The 22,081-nt window shown below is 42.0% G+C and overlaps 1 protein-coding gene across 1 annotated transcript; it reads left to right on the forward strand.

The window, feature by feature from the left end:
- Positions 1–32: 32 nt before the first annotated feature.
- LOC126336882 (uncharacterized) lies at positions 33–14,281 on the forward strand. The gene is made up of 4 exons (XM_050000990.1): positions 33–286; positions 9,953–10,117; positions 11,704–11,815; positions 14,062–14,281. Exons 1-4 carry the CDS (start codon positions 51–53, stop codon positions 14,128–14,130), a joined length of 582 nt encoding a protein of 193 aa, XP_049856947.1. The 5' UTR covers positions 33–50; the 3' UTR covers positions 14,131–14,281.
- The last annotated feature ends 7,800 nt before the right edge of the window (positions 14,282–22,081 follow it).

Here is a 22,081-nt window from a genome sequence, read left to right on the forward strand (position 1 = left end):
TCAGACCTACACAGCAACTTACATGTTTGCAGGTCGTAAGCTACTAGAGAATGAAGTCGCCTGCCTACGTTGCTGTGCTCGCACTGCTGTTGGGCAGTGTGGCAGCTTCAGAAAGCTACCACCACAGACGCATGGTCGAAACACTGCTGCGCTTCGGTGCAGAAAACGGCGGCCCCAAACTGCTGCCAGCCCTAAAAAAGAGCCACGTCGGTGACATCAGAGCCCTCCCTGATGACGGTGTAATAGTCACCAAATACTCCTTCTCACTGCAGTCTACAACCCAAAAGTAAGTGCAACCACAACATCTGTGCAGTAATGTTCTCAAATTTTACAAGGAATCACAGCATTTGAGATAGGCAGGAGACGTGATTCTTCTAATAATAATAAAAAAGAAAACTTGAGGTGAACTTAGTTTTACTTATGTTCAAGACTACAAAGCTATTATTATAAAAAATAACCCCTGGATTTCTCAAGAATGTTTCTTTTGCAATCATTCACATTCAAGTTTTGATTACTTTTTGAGATTAAGTTTACGATTAAAAGTTTTAATATACCTTCAGTGTGGTCTCCACCGGGTGCACGAGAAGTATCCAGACGATAGCTGATCTCGTCCAATATTTTTTCGCGCTGGTCTGGAAATAACTGCAATCTCTGCTGATGCTATGTAAAGTTACATTTCATTTAAAGTACATGGAATGGGACACACAAAGGCTTTCAGGAAAGGTAGTTAGCTACTTCGTTACATGCTCCATATCCTGTTCCAACTTTTATCGAAATGATGTGAAACGAGTCAGTTTACAGGTATACATGACTAATGTGAACTTTGATGAAGACATTTTGTAGTCCTTCTCGAGCAAATACGCTTTAATTCAAAATTCGTTCATAGACTAGAGGGAGTTGTCCAAGAGAAATGCCTTTACATTATATTTGAACTTATTTAGCTACCTGTCAGGTATTTTACATGGTGTTGGCTAAATGATGAAACATTTTTGATGCTGTATATTGAGCTCCTCTCTGTGCAACTGACAGTTTTAATAATGCGTAATAAAGGTTATTTTCTCCTCTAGAGATGTAAGTATGAACATCACAATTGTTCTGAAATTTTGATGAATTGTTTATTATGAATTAAATTAACGAATATACAGGGTGTCCAGAAAAGGACTCCCTGATTTCAAAATTAAATATCTCGAAAACAAAGATCGATAAAGGAATGCAGTTAACGGTATGTTTATTGTGAAAGCTGTAAGAAGTTTACACTGCAATTTGAGATAATAGTTACAAAAGCTGGTAACAGATGGCGCTGTAATCGCCATACGTAATGCCTAGTATAAATAGTGATCCGAAGCTCAGAGCGTTCAGTTCCACTATTGGAACGTGAAAGGAGGTTAACGTACCGAAGGAAGAGATTATAACCATGTACCCCATTGAACAACGCGTTGTTCTGGTGCTAGAGTAACAAGGTTAGAAGCGAGTTCTACGGCAGCAAGGCGAAGTTTTCAAGCACGATTTAATGTTCCAAAATGACCCGATACGAAAACCATTCGTACGCTCTTCGCAAAATTTCAATGAACAGGCAACGTAACTGATGATCTAGTGGGGCATGTTGGCCGCAAGCAAACAGTAGTTACGCCTCAAAATATCGCCACAGTTTCTGAAATTATTCAGCGAAATCCAATGTCATCCGTCCGTAGAATTGCATCTCAGACTGGTTTGAAGCGTTCCAGTACGCAGAAAATACTGAGAAAGAGCCTACACATGTTTACATTCAAAATTCAAACGCACTCGGCCTTACCCGTACGAGATGTGCAACAAAGGGTTGCCTTTGCTAATCAGATGCTCACAATGATTGATAGTTAAGCATTTGATTGTGGCTGCATGTGGTTTACAGATGAAGCACACTTCCACTCGAATGGATGCGTGAATAAGCAGAACTGGCGATTTTGGGGTTCCGAAAAGCCATATTGGTGTGAAGCGAAACCCCTGTATTCTCCTAAAATTACTTTGTGGGCTGCAGTATGCAGCAGAGGCATTATTGGCCCTTTTTTCATTCGAGGAACGGTCACTGGTGCGCGTTACGTTGCAATTTTGGAACAATTTGTCGCCACACAGCAAGCGTTAGAGGATCGACCAGGTACTGAATGGTTTATGCAAGATAGAGCCGACCGCATCGGACCGAACATAAGTTTCGCTTTCTTGAGTAATACTTCGGGAATCGAGTCATTGCTTTGGAATATCCCAAATTTACTGGTGCAGGCATGGATTGGCCTCCCTGTGACTTTTTTTGTGGAGCACAGTGAAAGTCCCGCATTCGGATTTCCGGGAGGGGTCTGCCAAATGGGAAGTTACCATGAGAAAAAGATTGAATAATCAACGAAAGGAGAATGTTCTACGAGTCGGGGCGTGGAATGTCAGAAGCTTGAACGTGGTAGGGAAACTAGAAAATCTGGAAACGGAAATGCAAAGGCTCAATCTAGATATTGTAGCGGTCAGTGAAGTGAAGTGGAAGGAAGACAAGGATTTTTGGTCAGATGAGTATCGGGGAATATCAACAGTAGCAGAAAATGGTATAACAGGTGTAGGATTCGTTATGAATAGGAAGGTAGGGCAGAGGGTGTGTTACTGTGAACAGTTCAGTGACCGAGTTGTTCTAATCAGAATCGACAGCAGACCAACACCGACAACTATAGTTCAGGTATACATGCCGATGTCGAAAGCTGAAGATGAACAGATAGAGAAAGTGTATGAGGATATTGAAAGGGTAATGCAGTATGTAAAGGGGGACGAAAATGTAATAGTCATGGGCGACTGGAATGCATTTGTAGGGGAAGGAGTAGAAGAAAAGGTTACAGGAGAACATGGGCTTGGGACAAGGAATAAAAGAGGTGAAAGACTAATTGAGTTCTGTAACAAGTTTCAGCTAGTTATAACGAATACCCTGTTCAAGAATCACAAGAGGAGGAGGTATACTTGGAAAAGGCCGGGAGATACGGGAAGATTTCAATTAGATTACATCATGGTCAGACAGAGATTCCGAAATCAGATACTGGATTGTAAGGCGTACCCAGGAGCAGATATAGACTCAGATCACAATATAGTAGTGATGAAGAGTAGGCTGAAGTTCAAGACATTAGTCACGAAGAATCAATACGCTAAGAAGTGGGATACGGAAGTTCTAAGGAATGACCAGATACGTTTGAAGTTCTCTAACGCTATAGATACATCAATAAGGAATAGCGCAGTAGGCAACACAGTTGAAGAGGAATGGACGTCTCTAAAAAGGGCCACCTCAGAAGTTGGGAAGGAAAACATAGGTACAAAGAAGGTAGCTGCGAAGAAACCATGGGTAACAGAAGAAATACTTCAGTTGATTGATGAAAGGAGGAAGGACAAACATGTTCCGGGAAAATCAGGAATACAGAAATACAAGTCGCTGAGGAATGAAATAAACAGGAAGTGCAGGGAAGCTAAGACGAAATGGCTGCAGGAAAAATGTGAAGACATCTAAAAAGATATGATTGTCGAAAGGACAGACTCAGCATACAGGAAATTCAAAACAACCTTTGGTGACATTAAAAGCAACGGTGGTAACATTAAGAGTGCAACGGGAATTCCACTGTTAAATGCAGAGGAGAGAGCAGATAGGTGGAAAAAATACATTGGAAGCCTCTATGAGGGTGAAGATTTGTCTGATGTGATAGAAGAAGAAACAGGAGTCGATTTAGAAGAGATAGGGCATCCAGTATTAGAATCGGAATTTAAAAGAGCTTTGGAATACTTACGGCCAAATAAGGCAGAAGGGACTGACAACATTCCATCAGAATTTCTAAAATCGTTACGGGAAGTGGCAACGAAACGACTTTTTACGTTAGTGTGTACAATATATGAGTCTGGCGACATACCATCTGACTTTCGGAAAAGCATCATCCACACAATTCCGAAGACGGCAAGAGCTGATAAGTGCGAGAATTATCGCACAATCAGCTTAACAGCTCATGCATCGACGCTACTTACAAGAATAATATACAGAAGAATGGAAAAGAAAATTGAGAATGCGATAGGTGACGATCAGTTTGGCTTTAGGAAAAGTAAAGGCACGAGAGAGTCAATTCTGACGTTACGGCTAATAATGAAAGCTAGGCGAAAGAAAAATCAAGACACGTTCATAGGATTTGTCGACCTGGAAAACGCGTTCGACAATATAAAATGGTGCAAGCTGTTCAAGATTCTGAAAAAAGTAGGGGTAAGCTATAGGGAGAGACGGGTCATATACAATATGTACAAGAACCAAGAGGGAATAATAAGAGTGGATGATCAAGAACGAAGTGCTCGTATTAAGAAGGGAGTAAGACAAGGCTGTAGCCTTTCGCCCCTACTCTTTAGTCTGTACATCGAGGAAGCAATGATGGAAATAAAAGAAAGGTTCAGGAGTGGAATTAAAATACAAAGTGAAAGGATATCAATGATACGATTCGCTGATGACATTGCTATCCTGAGTGCAAGTGAAGAAGAATTAAATGATATGCTGAACGGAATGAACAGTCTAATGAGTACACAGTATGGTTTGACAGTAAATCGGAGAAAGACGCAGGTAATGAGAAGCAGTAGAAATGAGAACAGCGAGAAACTTAACATCAGGATTGATTATCACAAAATCAATGAAGTTAAGGAATTTTGCTACCTGGGCAGTAAAATAACCAATGACGGACGGAGCAAGGAGGACATCAAAAGCAGACTCGCTATGGCAAAAAAAGGCATTTCTGGCCAAGAGAAGTCTACTAATATCAAATACCGGCCTTAATTTGAGGAAGAAATTTCTGAGGATGTACGTCTGGAGTACAGCATTGTATGGTAGTGAAACATGGACTGTGTGAAAACCGGAACAGAAGAGAATCGAAGCATTTGAGATGTGGTGCTGTAGACGAATGTTGAAAATTAGGTGGACTGATAAGGTAAGGAATGAGGAGGTTCTACGCAGAATCGGAGAGGAAAGGAATATGTGGAAAACTCTGATAAGGAGAAGGGACAGGATGACGGGACATCTGCTAAGACACGAGGGAATGACCTCCACGGTACTAGAGGGAGCTGTAGAGGGCAAAAACTGTAGAGGAAGACAGAGATTGGAATACGTCAAGCAAATAATTGAGGACGTAGGTTGCAAGTGCTACTCTGAGATGAAGAGGTTAGCACAGGAAACGAATTCGTGGCGGGCCCCATCAAACCAGTCAGTAGACTGAAGACAAAAAAAAAAAAGTGTTTACAAAAAGTAAAAATTCCCCTTGATGAATGTAATGTGGGAAATCATACTCATAAATGAGGAATAGAAGTCGACACAAAAATGAATCTACTAAACTTCCTTTGTAATTTCTTCCCATCCGTTCTAAAGCTATCTGAATTACTCAGCACAGCATTTGCATTATGTTTGTTAAGCATAATGGAAACTGGTTGTGTGTTTAGCTATGAGCTGTCAGTACCGGGCGTGAGTCGTGCTTCGGTAGCTCAGATGGCAGAGCACATTCCCGCGAAAGGCAAAGGTCCCGAGTTCGAGTCTCCGTCGGGCACACAGTTTGAATCTGCCAAGAAGTTTCATATCAGGGCACACTCCGCTGCAGAGTGAAAATCTCATTCTGGAAACACAGAAAATGCCAACTTGTAACATTTTATTATATAATTTTTTTGATATTTGGTAGGTGAATGAGTCACTCTTCTGGAATTTAAATTTTGACATACTAAGAAGGAATCCCTTCAGTGCGAGGTCACAGAAGACCAATAAAATTACTGCATTAGACCACGATAGTCACTTCTAATGGCAATAGGGGGCGGGACTGGAGGCATACAATGGTGCAGAAACCTTGAAGCTACGCATTGCAGCTAAACTGCTTAGTCGACGAGTAACTTACAACACTGCTGCGGTGCTAATGATGTTGATACAAAGCAAAGCAATGGCAGAGATAAACAAAGCAAACATTGCTTTATATCCACACAGCATTTCGTCAGAAAGGACTCCAAGGAATTTCATAGAGTTAGAAGGAAGACGTAGATGAAATATTAGCGTTTCTGCAAGATGAGTTAGTGGAAAGTGTGGTGTCGTAAAAGCTTGACAGTGCGGATAATGTACATGTAGAGTACAATAATGACGATACGTGCTTAAAGAGTGAACAGGTGTCAAGCCATGTAGTTTATCATTCTTGTCAGACAGGGAGCCACAATTTCCGTCTCCAGTGAAACATAACAAACGAGAATCGTCGTCCATGGAGTGGGTACTAAACATAATTACGATAATACTTTGGGGATCACCACAAATGTCTTTCCTCATTATTACTGTATCAGAATGTCCGATTTGTTGATAGTGAGAGTACGTGTCGTGTTCCAGGACGATATAATGTCAGGTTGAATGATTAACTTTTTATCTAATGGCCATTCGAAGCGAATGCAATGTTTGATTTTAGATAACACTGGATCCTTCAGCTCAAGCTTCGTGTGTTGGTCTGTGGGCTTGAAAACTATTTCATATTCATAGTTCGATAAAAGCAGTGCAAAACACCGCAAGCGTTAGCTGCAAATATAGCCACTATAGCTTGTGCCCGTAAGTAGTATGAATCTTTGGTAGTTAATGTATTCATCAAGCTTTTGAACCACATAAGTGAAAGCATGATTTTACTTCTCAGTCTGATTGTACTTTCTCTGAGCAATTGTCAGTGTTTTGGACGTGAACGTTATCGGCCTTTCAAAATCATATTCTCTGTGTCACCCCAAAATGTGCTGTTTCCGTATTGGGAATCAACTGCTGCAGAAGTTAAAATTTTACTTGGATAATATAAAGTGAGACTTACCGCGTCCAGGAAAGTTTATTTTTTTAAGTTGTCAAATGGGCTTTCGAGTCCATTGTTCAAGTACATTTAGTGCCTTTCGTAACAGTTCGTGAAGCGATTTCCTTATGGATGCTGCATGTGGAAAAAAAAAACTTTCTATAAAAATTAAATTGACCTAGTACAGCACAAGATTGCTTCATTCCTCTAGGAGCTGTATGGTTTGGGGGGTTCTTTAACTTCTCCCGGCGTATTTGTTGCTCGAACAGTCCACGGGTGTACTGCCGGTTCATAGTGTCCAACAGGCACAATATTTCGGCAATCAGACATGTCGCCATCGTCAGATGCGCTGACGACCTGAGCTCCTGAGGGCGGTTGGCCGTCCAAATCCCCCCCGCGAGCCGCGAGGCGTTCTCTCGTCGGCGTCTGTGGTGGCGTCAGTGTAGCTGCCTCGTCCACCCTGATCGCTCGTTCGTTTTCTTTGCTGAGCCTCTTTTTAATTAGTGCTGGTTCCCATGCCTTGCTGACGTTATAGCCGCAATCTGTTGATAAGTCCGTCCCAGGTACGAATTTCGATAGCCTCTTTAACGACGCTGTCCCAGTATTTAGAGGTCTGTGCCTGGTATGTTGGTACTCCATTTCGTGATTTTCGGACAAACAGTGCTCTGCAACTGCCGACTCGTTTGGGTACGTAAGTCGAGTGTGCCTCTGACGTTCTCGGCAACGATCTTCGATGGTGCGTACTGTCTGTCTAATGTAAGTCTTCCCACACTCTCAGGGAATCTGGTATATGCCGGCCTTCTGCAAACCGAGATCCTCTTTGAATCTTCCCTGTAATGCTCGTGTTTTATTGGGCGGGCAAAAGACAGTTCCTACCCGGTGTTTTCTCAATGTTCGTCCTATTTTCTCCGATAGTGCTCCAGTGTACGGTATACAGGCGGTGGCTATCTCTTCCTCCGTGATTTCGTCCATCTCCACACGCTGTACTGTATAGGTGGGGCGGAGAGAGCGTCTGATCTGCCATTCCGAGTACCCGTGATTCCGAAATACAGTTTTGAGGTGTTCCAGCTCATGGGGCAGACTCTCTGCACCAGTGTTTTTAGCACCCCATTCCTCCGCGCAGGGTGGTGGCAGCTATCCGCATGCAAATACGGGTCAGTGTGCGTTTTCTTCCTGTATACCTTATGGCCCAGGGTGCCATCCGCTGTTCTTTTGACCATGGTGTCCTGGAATGATACACTTCCTTCTGCTTCGGTCTCCATAATGAATTTGATGTTCGGATGTATGGAGGTCAGGTGTGTAAGGAAGTTAAGGAGCTTTTCCCTTCCCTGGGGCCATACCACGAACGTATCATCAAGATAACGTAGAAAACAAGCAGGTTTGAATGACGCCAAAGCTGCTTCCTCCTCGAAATTCTCCATATAGAAATTCGCGACCACAGGCGCAAGTGGGTTCTCAATTGCCACTCCTTCTGTTTCATCATAGTATTCTCCATTAAACAGAAAAGACGTGGAGGTCCGAACGTGCCTGAAAAGGTCGGTCGTCTTTTCGGCAAATTTCTGTGCAATGAGCTCAACTGAATTTGGAAGCGGCACCCTGGTGAATAACGAGACAACTTCAAAACTCACCAGGAAATTTGAGTCTTTCAGCTTGAAGTTCTCGAGATCTTTATCGAAATCCATAGAATTCCGAACGTGATGAGGTCATTTACCCAGGTAAGGACTTAGTAGTTCTGCCAGGTATTTGGCCAGCAAATAAGTAGGTGCCCTAATGTTGCTGACAATTGGGCGTAACCGCACCCCTTCTTTGTGGACTTTAGGGAGTCCATAAAATTTTCTTGCGGTGTCAATTTCCTGGCGACACCCTCTGATAAATCCGCGTCTTTGAGAACAAGACTAGGGCTCACAGTATTCAGTACATGTGCTATGGTTGTTCCTCTGCTAAAGTGTCAAATGGAAGCTATGGAAGCTTATTATTAAGTTGAATGTTCATCTGGTACCTGTTACGTCGCAATTTACTATCGTGTTAGCGATAGATTGGACAATTCATGTTAGCTATCGGTGGTTGACTTCAGGAAGTATGATTCTGCGACTGATGTGGAGCTGACAGTTCAGCCCTAATCCTTCTATAGCGATATATCAGGTACATAAAATCGATTACCTGCACTGTCTTCACTTGTATGCCCTGATCTCTTCCAAGGAAGTGTCTGAAAGAAAGGATTCGCTGAATGTAAACAAAATCTTCACCTCGCTGCGTAAAAGAAAATTTTGTAATTACATAGTCATTTCAGTGAATCATGTTGCGAGCATAAACCAGAATCGATACTAAGGCGATGGCTGAAAACACAGTAGGATGCGAATATTACGAATGTAAGTAACGTTAGCTGAAATCAGTACTGACCATCAGAGTCAGAATCGTGTCAACAGAATCAAACTGAGTTCCGAGCTAAATTCATGGTCCATAAGGGCTGTAACTATCGAGATGCGAACTGGCGATCCATCCGTCGATTAGGTTTTTATTTGTTGTTGAGGACTGACTTCCATCCCTATGTGACACGTTTGCCGCGACCCATTGAATTGCGGCTGTCGAAAACGGTACAGCAATATCGGCATCACTCTCAGAGTACGGCTCCATATCGCTGGTTAAATGGAACATTACCAGATTTATACGATGAGCCAGTCATGGACTTCTCTCCTATATCAACCTCTTCCCCACTGAGTAGCGCACCCAATCAACGCCCTCGATTATGTTTTTGGCTGCATTCCAAGCTCTTTCTTCCCGGAATGTTTTACAGCTCTTTCTAGCTCGATGGAATATATCCTTGATGTCTTAAGACATGTCCTATCATTTTGCCCCTTCTTGATGTAAATATTTTCTACATTTCCTCCCCTCGCAGGATCTGCAGGAAAACGTAAGGTACCAGGCTAACTACTCCTTATCATCCTCATATAGCAACGCATTGAAAACGCTTTGAATATTAAGCTTTAAAAATCTGTCTTTCGGTTCACAAGTAATTGACAGGTTTGTAGAACTGGTAAAGTTACTATCCTGTGGCAGCCTCTCTTTGTACTTCTCCATGCTCTCGTGGCCAGTCTTCTTCGTGTAATCGCTGTGATTTGTTGTAATCGCTGTGCATTGTGTTTCAGCGTGGACGGCGTCCTGGCAAATCTTACTCTCTCTGGTCTCCCGTCACTTAAAGTGGGCAGGAATGGAAAATCTCTTCTAGCAAGCGGTACTCTATCTATCGATGGACAATACAGCTTGTATGGAACTTCAAGCGGTTCCCTTTTGGAAGGACAGGGAGGGATCAGGTGAGTTGTCAATTAACTTCTAGCCTATTTACTAGATATTTCAGTGGCACAGTATAAAAACTAGCCGACCATGCTTTGCTGGTACGGATAATTGTTCTTTTTGTTATTATTGTGGCCTTCGGTGCATTTGATGCATTTCTCCGCGGTAGTCTGTCACGTTTAACTGTCTTCATCTCTATGTAACTATTCAGTCTATGTTCTCTTGAACCATGTTTAATGGAGTGAAACGTGGTATCCCTCACTTATTACCCACCTCTCACCACCCACTCCCGGCGTCTTCCAGTCACTTGTTAGCTTTACCTCCGTATCTTTGGATATGAACTTCAAAGAAATTCTTTCCTTCAGTCAAGATGAGCCATAAATTTATTTTCTCCCTGATCCGATTCATTATATCATTATCAGTTAACTGACTTATAACGTAACCTTCAGAAGCCTTCTATAACACGACATTTCAAAAGATCCTATCCTCCTCTGGTATGTGCTCTTTCACTTCCTTATAAAGCTAAATTCCGGACAAACGCTTTCAGGAAAGACAGGCTAGTACATACATTTAAAATATATTTGTGTGATGTTAGTCTTGGAGGAGTTGGGTAAGAAATCTAACGCTAATAGAGATTTATTGGTGACCAAGTAATTTTAATGTGCTCAAAAAAAATTTAACGAACAATCGCAAAATCTCTAGCATATAAAACCAAAACTGATATCTGCAAGGTTACAAGGTAACAGCACTCTTACATGAGGTTCGTTGAACTAGTCAGCCGATTCAACTGATTTGGTTTCCATTCTTTCACCCAACAACTAGTGACGCTTGTGAGGAAGCCTCATTAATGATGGTACGCAATGCACTCGGTCCATTTCGAAGAAAGCGTACTTCAAAGCTCTTTGTGTTGTTTACTAACTGTTGCTCAGATATAAGGTACAGAACACAATATGGAGTGCAAATTATATGAGCTCCGTGGAGTGATTATGTGTTATGTTGATATGGGAGTCAATGGAAGACGCAAAAGCGGCTTGTCGTTATCTGTAAGCCCCCCCCCCCCCCAGTTCATAAAAGGAGGCATCTGCCTCTGCTGCATTTGCGGCGCCCTCGATGAGAATATAGGGTGTTCCAAGAATACCACATTTTTGGTCATAGAGAGATTCAGTAGTACACTTTCAGCCAGTACGAGTGCTGTGGCAGTGACTACGGCCACAGGTGACGCAGTCGCTTCGAACGTCATTCAGAGTAGGCTACACATAGCAGTTGTTTCAGCAGCAGAAAGAGACACTCCTAAGCGAAATTGGTCTGACATTCGGAAATATCGACTTGGACTACCAAACAAGCACAGAACAAATGAAGTTTTTTGACAAGACCCTAAGTATCAGTTACTAGTCTTGATGGCCATTGATCGATGGTTTTCCTGATATTATAACTCGAGAATAGTTGCATGTTTTAACTTTCCTCTCTTCACTTCTCATTCAGTTTTCGATGAAATTTGTCAAATTCGATTTAAATATGTTGCAAATGTTTAATGATGTTGCAAATTATCAACTAGTTTTTATATTTGTATTGACAAAGAATTTATTGTATGGTATTGCTTTTCCAGTATAAAACTGACTGACTACGATGTCGAAGCTTCTTCAGATTATACTGTCATTGACGAAAGCAAACTGGCTATCAACTCTGTGGATATAAAACTAAACGCACCTTCAATTAAGGTAAGTATTTTTTTAAATCAGCGGTAATATCCTGAACTCTAGAATTGTTCTATGGAAAACGTTAATCATCTGAGGACAAAACCAGCATTCCAGATAGCAGTTCGACTATTTATCTTTATGACAAAAAAATGTTAGCTGCTAGATTTTAATATGATCTGTTTTGAAAATTGAATTAGTTTTTCACGTGATATCAAATGGATTAAATTCAGTGAAGCGAAACAAAAGATATCAATGAGGATAAATGCAATGAAGTGAAATGGTATGAAATGGTACAAGCGAAACCTTTCAGAAATGAAACTTTTCAGAGCAGCCACAAGTGGCATTCATAATATTCCAGAAATGCTTAATGACAAATGTTAATATGATGTCACATTTTCTGTTCATCGCGTCTAGTCACCTTAATCAGTTACGCTGAATAGACACGTCTCTAAAAATAATCAAACACTAAATTACACGTATTTTTCCCTTCTATGAAAGGTTAAATTAATTCCATCTCGCTGAATACAGCTGATGTTTATGGCTATGGTAAGGTAAGCCACAGAATCTCATTATAACTATTCCTCCTGTGGTGCTACTCCCGAAGGAATTACCTCCGTACGTTAGCTTGCAAAGATTCAAAGTTTGGGTCAGTCCTGGAATTGCGCTCAGGTAGACAAACTAGTGAAGATGACTTCTTATAACAAGCAGAAGATCAAGAATTTGGCACCAAATGACATTTTTCACAACACAGTCACTATGAATGTGACTTCAGTCTAGCTCTTCAGCAGTTCTCTCATCTAACAGGAGGACTAAATAAACGCTGTGACCTCGACCTTACGCCTAACTGCTTACGCTACCGCTAATATCAAGGAGCTTCAAAAAATTGTATGTTTGTATAATGAAATGTGGACTACTGTCCTTGTATTTTATTTTCAGTCATCAGCCTTCTGACTGATTTAATGCGGCTGCCACGAATTCCGGTTCTGTGCCAACTCCTCAATTATTTGTTAGATGTATCCCAAACTCTGTGTTCTCTACAATTTTTCCCTCCGTATCTACATTACCATGAAAGCTATTCCCTGACGTCTTAAAGCGTGTCTTGAAGTTCTGTCGATTTTTCTTGTCAGTGTTGTCCGTGTTGTCAGTGTTGTCCGTACATTCCTTTCTTCGCCCCTACTGAGGAGAACCTCCTCATTCCTTTTTTTATCAGTCCACCTAATTTGTACCTTTCCTCTGTTGCACTACATTTCAAATGCTTCGGTTCTCTTCTGTTCCCGTTTTCTTACAGTCAGGACTCACTACTACACACTGCTGTGCTCCTAATGTACATTCTTAGAAGTGTATTCCTGAAATTATGGCCTATGTTTGGCACTAGTAGGCTTCTCTTGGCCAAGGATGCCCTGTTTGAATCTGCTGGTCTGCTTTATATGTCCTCCTTGCTTTGTCCATAATGGCTTGATTTGCTTCGCAGGTAGCGGAAGTAGGTCCAGAAAGGACAAGGATCTGTCATTGTTGAATTTTAATCAAATGTGTATTTCTGCATCTGTGTAAATGGTTCGAAAAGTTGTTGGCAAATGATATGCTCTAAAGAGATTTTTAACAACATTTTAAAACACCATCCATTTTTACTGGATCAAACAAAAGCGTTTCCGTTTGGACATATCAATTTCGAGTATTCAACAAATTTTCGGTGTACTAGAATGTCAGATGATATAAGAATTACGTCTTCAATTGAAACGAAGTTTATGACAGTTTACAGTGCCATGCAGTAAAGAACTTCAGTAAATCACAATATACATGGCTGTTGATGAGAAACAATAACATATAATTCACACGATATTTGAGATTGGCAGTTGGATTATGGTGGGTAATAAGAAGTGACACAGTCTCTACAATTAAAGAAAATAGCGATATGGCGATCTGATTGAAAATGACATTTTACAGTAGTTGACTGTATCCACATTAACGTACAGACGTCGTGGTGTTAGTCTGCTTTAATTCGATGACACTCATCTAATCCTACTTTAGTTTACAGATTAATGATTTGTCGTAGTTTCACCGACTCTGGGTATAAAAACTTGTTAACAATCGTCAAATGATCATTTGTGCAAAACAACTGTTCAGGTCTACGTCAGGGATAGGATTGTAGTAAAATTAAAGTATATTCTCGTGATCCAGTTCTCCTAAATAATATTTTGTTTCATTTCTATGTGTTTAAGTGATATTATTTGTGTTACTGAAAGCTCATTCTGTGTTATTTTCTGCAGATAACCTACGAAAACCTTGTACTAGATATGGGTGCAACACAATTTCTCAACGACCTTCTACGACATTAAAAAATAATTAAGCTCAAGTGCAGTGGTCAGGAAGGGTATCAACCGCTACACTGTGTACAATGTGCATATGAGTGAAAAACAGAAGAGCAAAGAAAACAGAAGGAGCTCATAATATGAGTATGCATAAATTTTGTAACGCTAATGGCATTATGTTCACATTTCAGGAGCAATTTGTATTGTAACCAATAAAACTGATTAATATCTTAAAGAATTAAATGTGCTTCACTCAATATTTCTGACACCGCAAACAACATTAATTGCAAACAGTCTATGTTACATGCTTGCTGCAACCTAATAAAAGGATTGTGCTACTAACTGAATTATTCCGTGGCATGTGGGTAGAACACGCCTCCACTGAAAAGCAGTTACTTTTATTTGTAAACAAGGATTAACCTCTACGAAGAGACATAATTTTTAAACTCACTTTGCTTACAATAATGTCCCTGTTATGTAAAACGTGCTACAGCTCACAAGAAAAATTACATTTTCATAAGAAAATTATTTGCACGTGAACATGATGTGCTTAAGTGCCTCGTACTTACGTTTATTTTAAGCTTAAAAGGGTAAGGATATATAAAGAGGCATGTAACCTGCTGAAAATTGTTGTTCTACAAAGTTATCGTCCTGCCTGTTACTAAAAATAAAAAGTTTTTATTACAAAATGTAAATAGCCAATTTTTAACTCAGGTTTTATTCGAATGTTTTTGATTTGTAACAAGCTGCTTCAATTCTTCATCGAAATAATATAAAACATGCATCTGTTATTACTGAAAGAGTTTTGGACATCAACAATAAGGAATTATCGCCGTTGCTCATGATGAAGGACTTTCTTCAGAGTACAAAATGACGACAGTAATTAAACAGCTTTTTTAATTTTGTGCATGTAACCTATATTTGTATCAAAAGTAATTGCTTTGGTGACATAAATGCGCAGCATATTTTTATTATTTATAAAATGCAATTCATGTTTTGTAAACGTATAATATACACATTCGACTAACACTTACTGATGTGCTGTTCTAATTACGTGCAAAACAAACAAACAAACAAACAAAAAACAATAAGAGTACATTGGCTTCCATTTCCTCTCTCTCTTTCATCTATGTTTCTTTCCCTAGCAATGCTACCAGTATGTCACACACAACACAGAAAAGCTACTCAACAGTGAAACGTATCAAACTGAAATTGCAGTAATCGATTTCCAGCCTGCATTCATATAGAAGATGTCCAAGAATATCGTGGACGAAATAGATAAAAGCAAAAATAAAAAGAACAAACGAAAAACTGCCAAGGCAGCGTGTAATGCATCCTTCGGTATTATCTCACAGAAATTTGCTAACATATTCAGACATTTCAATGTAACTCATTAAATTATGTAGCAGGCTGCCTCATGACATGACAACTAACAAAGAAAAATTTGAAATATAAAATATCTACAGTAAACAATGCAATGGTTGTCTAGTCGCTTATGTGAATCAGAACGTGTGAGATTAAGGAACAAATCCGTTTAGGAACAAGCCAAGTAATCCAGCCATAGCTTACAAGAGAATCGTACAACGCCCGCATTTCACAATATGGATGACAGTCTAATAACTAGTAAAATAAACAAAAACCACAAAATGAAATTCTTTAATGAGTTCAAAGTTTCCATTCGCAGAAGAAGACATGTACAGAAAGAACTCAATGACAAAGTTGAGACGGTCACAATAAACTTTTTTAGAAGCTTCGCAGACATACCCGTCACACTCAATAACTTTTACTGTAACCTCATATTTTGTGATTGTAATTAATAAAAGCAGGATCGGCCTCTGGTCTGTTTTTGTCTGTTTGTGTATGGTATTAAAGGAAGTAGCTTTGTTGGTTGGTTGCTTGGTTTGGGGAGGAAGGGGACCAAACTACGGGGTCATCAGTCACTAGGTTTGTTCTTCACATGCCTTCGTGTATATATGACTTCCTACGACCCACTTAAAGATAAGGGCGTAAGCCAGAGAAACGCACAGTGAATGATCTAAAAGCTACAGATTCAGATGAAAGTGTTAATTTGTTTTGTTAGTACCCTACATGTATTTTTTAGACCTACTGTGTTTCTAAAAGTTGCGATGTCCAGGTGCTGTTCAACAGAAAAATGCAGAGCGATCTGCAATATAGCGATCAGCTATAAACAGGTCCGGTACAGGGATTCAGCTAACGTTTTTGCAGGTTTTAAGAATCTCTGACACTAAATTCTGCTGTCCTCCTCCGTTGCCGAGTGGCCAGCGCATCTGACTGCCATGCTCGAAAAACCGGTTTAGTTCACGGTACAGCCATTGGTTTGTCTTTGAGGGGAGGACAGGAGCGGGGTGTCCTCAACATTGTGAAGCCATCTGACAAGTTTGTTGATTGAGAAGTTGGCCGCTCCAAGATCTGAGACGCTCACAAACGGCTACTGCCAAATGATGTAATTTACTACATCTACATCTACATTTATATTCCGCAAGCCACCCAACGGTGTGTGGCGGAGGGCACTTAACATGCCACTGTCATTACCTCCCTTTCCTGTTCCAGTCGCTTATGGTTCGCGGGAAGAATGACTGCCGGAAAGCCTCCGTGCGGGCTCGAAACTCTAATTTTACAGTCGTGATCTCCTCGGGAGGTGTAAGTAGGGGGAAGCAATATATTCGATACCTCATCCAGAAACGCACCCTCTCGAACCTGGACAGCAAGCTACACCTCGATGCAAAGCGTCTCTCTTGCACAGTCTGCCACTTGAGTTTGCTAAACATCTCCGTAACGCTATCACGCTTACCAAATAACCCTGTGACGAAACGCGCCGCTCTTCTTTGGATATTCTCTATCTCCGCTGTCAACAAGACCTTGTACGGATCCCACACTGATGAGCAAAACTCAAGTATAGGTCGAACGAGTATTTTGCAAGCCACCTCCTTTGTTGATGGACTACATTTTCTAAGGACTCTCCCAATGAATCTCAACCTTGCACCCGCCTTACCAACAATTAATTTTATACGATCATTCCACTTCAAATCATTCCGTACGCGTACTCCCAGATATTTTACAGAAGTCACTGCTACCAGTATTTGTTCTGCTATCAGATAATCATACAGTAAAGGATACTTCTTTCTATATATTCACAATACATTGCATTTGTCTATGTTAAGGGTTAGTTGCCACTCGCTGCACCAAGTGCCTATCGGTTGCAGATCTTCCTGCATTTCACTGCAATTTTCTGATGCTGCAACTTCTCTATATACCATAGCATCATCCGCGAAAAGCCGCATGGAACTTCCGACACTATCTACTAGGTCATTTATATATATTGTGAAAAGCAATGGTCCCATAACACTCCCCTGTGGCACGCCAGAGGTTACTTTAATGTCTGCAGACGCCTCTTCATTGAGAATAACATGCTGTGTTCTGTTTGCTAAAAACTCGTCAATCCAGCCACACAGCTGGTCTGATATTCCGTAGGCTCTTACTTTGTTCATCAGGCGACAGTGCGGAACTGTTCAGTTATGACACGGCAGTGAGTTGCCCGTCGGGGTCGAGAGTCGAAACAGGTAAGCTACATTCTATTTGACCTACAAAACTACCTAGTTTTTTTAGATATTGCAGCTGAACAGCCGATTAAAATGTTTACTAGAGCGCGACTAGAAATTGGGTCTTTCCTTTTCAACAGCGGTTGTTCCTGCGAAAGAGAACGCATAAAAATCCGATTGCGAATCTGTTACACATACTTGACCTGCCACAAAATCTTATTACAGCGTGCACTGTATTGAGAAATGACGTTTCATTTGGTAATCCTCCGAGACAAGTCGGATTTTATAGGAAAACATTATGAGCCCATTATACAGAATAAGGCCCAAATGCTTGAATTATTTAGATACGCTGTTTGAGGACTAAATCAAAGTAATATTTTATTTGCTTGTCAGTTCTCAAACCGTTATCGGTTGTTGAGTGGATTGGTTACAGCACTTTCAACTTTCAGCCCGTGCTACACTCGTTAAATAACACTGGAGGTAGTTTCTTTGAAGTATCAGGATCTCCTGCCATGCGTTATGTAACTGCCTGTAGTCACAATGAATCGTCTCAGAGTGTAGATTATACAGAACAGCATGATGTGGCCGTGAGTGTTGACCTCGCGACAGCTGTAGTAGATAGCGGCACACCCGGGATAGCAAGCACTCTCATGACTTGTACATGTATACAGCAAGTCGCTGCATTTTGACGGCTCTGCGTACCGTTCTCCGCATCTATAGGCGCCATATATTTTAACGTTCGGTAAGTGCTCGTTGCCTGCTTTGCTGTACACATACTGCTCTCGTGTCCCCAGTACGTAGATTGGCCAACAGTACACATCATCTTACATTATTCCCTGTATTCAGCAAGACGTATTAGTTCAAAGTATCCTTTTCGTTCTTATATGCTTAATGCTGTGAAGGTTTGGGCTTCTTCGCGCATTCTTTCCTAATGTTTCTTATTTTACGATTCACTCTGAGAAACGACCAGGTGTACACACGAGCCAATTATCTATCTCAGATTTTTGACAGTCATGTACAAATAACCATTTATTCTAAGTCACTGAAGACTTTTCATTGAATGCTCTTCCTGTCCATAACTTGTGTAAGGACTCTTCTGGGGCACCATAACCCAAAGGCCTGTAGCTTGTTTTTGTTCATTTCCGCCCTGTTTATTGCTCATGAAAACCACATATTGCATGTTGTACCACCATACAGCGAGACCTTCTGAGGTATTGGTCCATATTGCTGTACACACCCAGTAGCGGGTACTCTTGCACTGATGCATGCCAGTATTCGTCCTGGCATACTATCCACAAGTTCATCAAGGCACTGTTGGTCCAACTTGTCCCATTCCTCGACGGCTATGCGCCGTAGATACCTCAGAGTAGTTGGTGGGTTACGCCGTCCATAAACAGCCCTTTTCAATCTATCCCGGGCATGTTCGATAGGGTGTCTGGAGAACATGTTGGCCACTCTAGTCGAGCAATGTTGATATTATGGAGGAAGTCATTCAGAAGATGTACATGATGGGGGCGCGAATTGTCGTCCATACTGACGAATGCCTCGTCAGTATGCTGCGGATATGGTTGCACTATCGCTCGGAGGATGGCACTCAGGTATCGTACAGCCGTTAATGCGCCTTCCATGACCGCCAGCGGCGTACATCCCCTCATAACGCCACGCCAAAGCATCAGGAAACCTCCACCCTGCTGCACTCGCTTGACAGTGTGTCTAAGGCGTTCAGCCTGACCCGATTGCCTTCAAACACGTCTCCGACGATTGTCTGGTTGAAGGTATATGCACACTCATCGCTGAAGAGAACGTGATGCCAATCCTGAGCGGTCTATTCGGTACGTCGTTGGGCCTATCTGTGCCGCTCTGCATGGTGTCGTGTTTGCAGAGATGGACCTCGCCACGGACGTAGGGAGTGAAGTTGCACATCATACAGGATATTCCGCGTAGTTTCAGTTGTGACAAGACGAGCTGTGATCGCATGAAAAGCATTATTCAAGGTAGTGGCTTTGCCGTCAGGGTTCCTCCGAGCCATTATCCGAAGGTAGCGATCATCCACTGCAGTAGTAGCCCTTGGGCGGTCTGATCGAGGCTGTCATCGACGGTTCCTGTCTCTCTGTATCTCCTCCATCCCCGGATAACGTCGCTTTGGTTCACTCTGAAACGCCTGGACACTTCCCTTGTTGAGAGTCCTTCCTGGCACAAAGTAACAATCAGCTGTCGGACCCCATCCGTCATTAGACGGATGGGCTCATGCATGGTTGTTTATATCCTTGGACCGGTTTAGTGACATCTCTGAACCGTCAAAGGGACTGTGTCTGTGATACAATATCCACAGTCAATATCTGTCTTCTGGAGTTCTGGGAACCGGGATGATGCAAAACTTTTTTTGATGTGTGTAGTACTCACTTGTGCGTGACGTTACACTGCATATGACACTGAACTTCACTACTCCCCGTCCCCTTTTTGTCAATGATATTTCCTGTTGAATGAAGCGTGTCGTTCCGGATTGGGAAACAAATTATCATACACAGGCTGCTTAGATGACATTAGAGGTACCCTCCGACGTCCGTTGTGGCTGATCTGTTGACGGGCGGTGGAGCATTGATCGAGTCGTGGAACCTGCAGGTGAATCCGTACCAGTGTTTGGTGCCTGGGAAGCTGCTCTGAGCCTGTTGACGGTGACAGTGGTTGACGTACCCATACATCGACTTTGGATGTCTTGTTCTCCATGTTAATGACACGGTAAGTTCAATCGTAGGGTCGCTGCAGTTGCCTGTGTACTGCGTCATGCCGTACGAACACATGTTAGCACTCATCAAAAGAAAGCGGCGGCGGGTCTATTGATCCATTGGTGCATACTTTCCGCATATGTGTACGCAACTTTTGTTCTAAAGCTGAGGGTTATATGTAGTCGTCTGATACGTTGACAATGAAATCCCCTTGAAGTCGTATTGGCTGGCCATAATTAAGTTTTGCGGTCGTCGCTTTCAGATCTCCTTTCAGCGAGGCACGTAGACCCTGGAGCACTATGGAAACGTCTATCCACCGTTGTCATTCTTGACATCGAAGCGGGAATTTCTGGCTGGCGATACATGCTTTCAACTAAACCAGTCACTGCAGAGTGGTAAGCTTTAATTCTAATTCGCGTTGTACTCAGGGGGCCGTCGAGTCCTTCGAAGAGAGAGGACTCAAATTATCTTCCCTGAGAAGTTGTAATTCTTAAAGACATGCCGAAACAAGCGATCCGTCCCCGGAAGAACGCTGTCGCGACAGTTTCGGCGGTAATGTCAGCAATGAGGAACACTTCTGGCCTGCATGTAACACGATCATTGGCTGCAAGCCCGTAGGCGTATCTTTCTGATGGTGGGACAGGTCCTACGAGAAGTAGAAGGACATGTTCAAAGCTATGATTCAGAGGAAGAAACTAGCCAAGAGGTGACTTAAGGTGCGGGTCAACTTTATTACGTGGACAAGCCACGCGTAGTCTCGCATACTGCTTGGAATTTTCGTCCATGTGTGCCCAGACGAAAGGTCGCTTCACCATGTTGGTAATGGCTCGTACTCTAGAATGCTACACGTTATGTAAAAAAAGTGATTACCTGTTGTAGAAAGTCAGTAGCCACGCAGTTTGTTAGTGGCGATGTCACAATACAGCAGCGCAGTTTGTGATCGCAGCTTAATACGGCGGAGTTGCAGGCCTGATGGTTGCGCCAACAATTCTCGTAGCTCTTGTCTGATTTCTGCGCTGTGGCGGAAGCTCCAAAATCAACTTTATCACTAATCGCTTCGATCGGAGAGGGAACGTAAGCTGGACCATTAAACTCTTCTTCAACGTGGACGATAGTGGTAATTAACCATCGGATGTAGTGGAGATGTGGCAGGTGACGTGGTTATGCTTTCTCAGGACGCTTGAGGAAAATGTTGTTAGTGATTTCTGATGGGAGTGAACTGCTGTCCCTCCAGTAAGTGACGAAATTTCTTAATAACAGCATAAGCAGTATACAATCCGCTATTAACGGTGGAGAATTCATATTGAGATGTTACTGTTACTGGAAAAAGCTAAAGGCTGGCACTGCAGGTCTGCTTGCTGTTGCATTGCTGCACTGGTTGCAGTGGAAGATGCGTCGACCATCAGCGCGAGAGGTGCTAACAGTGTAACTTCTGTGATACCCGCCTTCTGCTTCGTGAAGGCCAACACAGCCTCACTATTCCACTGGAGTTTGTCCTTCGCCTTCGGTGAGCTAGCAGGTCATGATAACGAATAAACTAACACTAAAAATTGGTTACACCAAGATATCGTCGCAATTATTCAACTGTCATATGCTGGGGAAAAGTTAAGTTTAGCTTCTACTTTCTCTTGCGCCTTGTGCATCGATAGTATAACCTGGGGATCGAACTTAGCTTCTCCAAAGATACACCTC

The sequence above is a fragment of the Schistocerca gregaria genome, chromosome 2 (genome assembly GCF_023897955.1).
Source record: "Schistocerca gregaria isolate iqSchGreg1 chromosome 2, iqSchGreg1.2, whole genome shotgun sequence".
Taxonomy (NCBI): domain Eukaryota; kingdom Metazoa; phylum Arthropoda; class Insecta; order Orthoptera; family Acrididae; genus Schistocerca; species Schistocerca gregaria.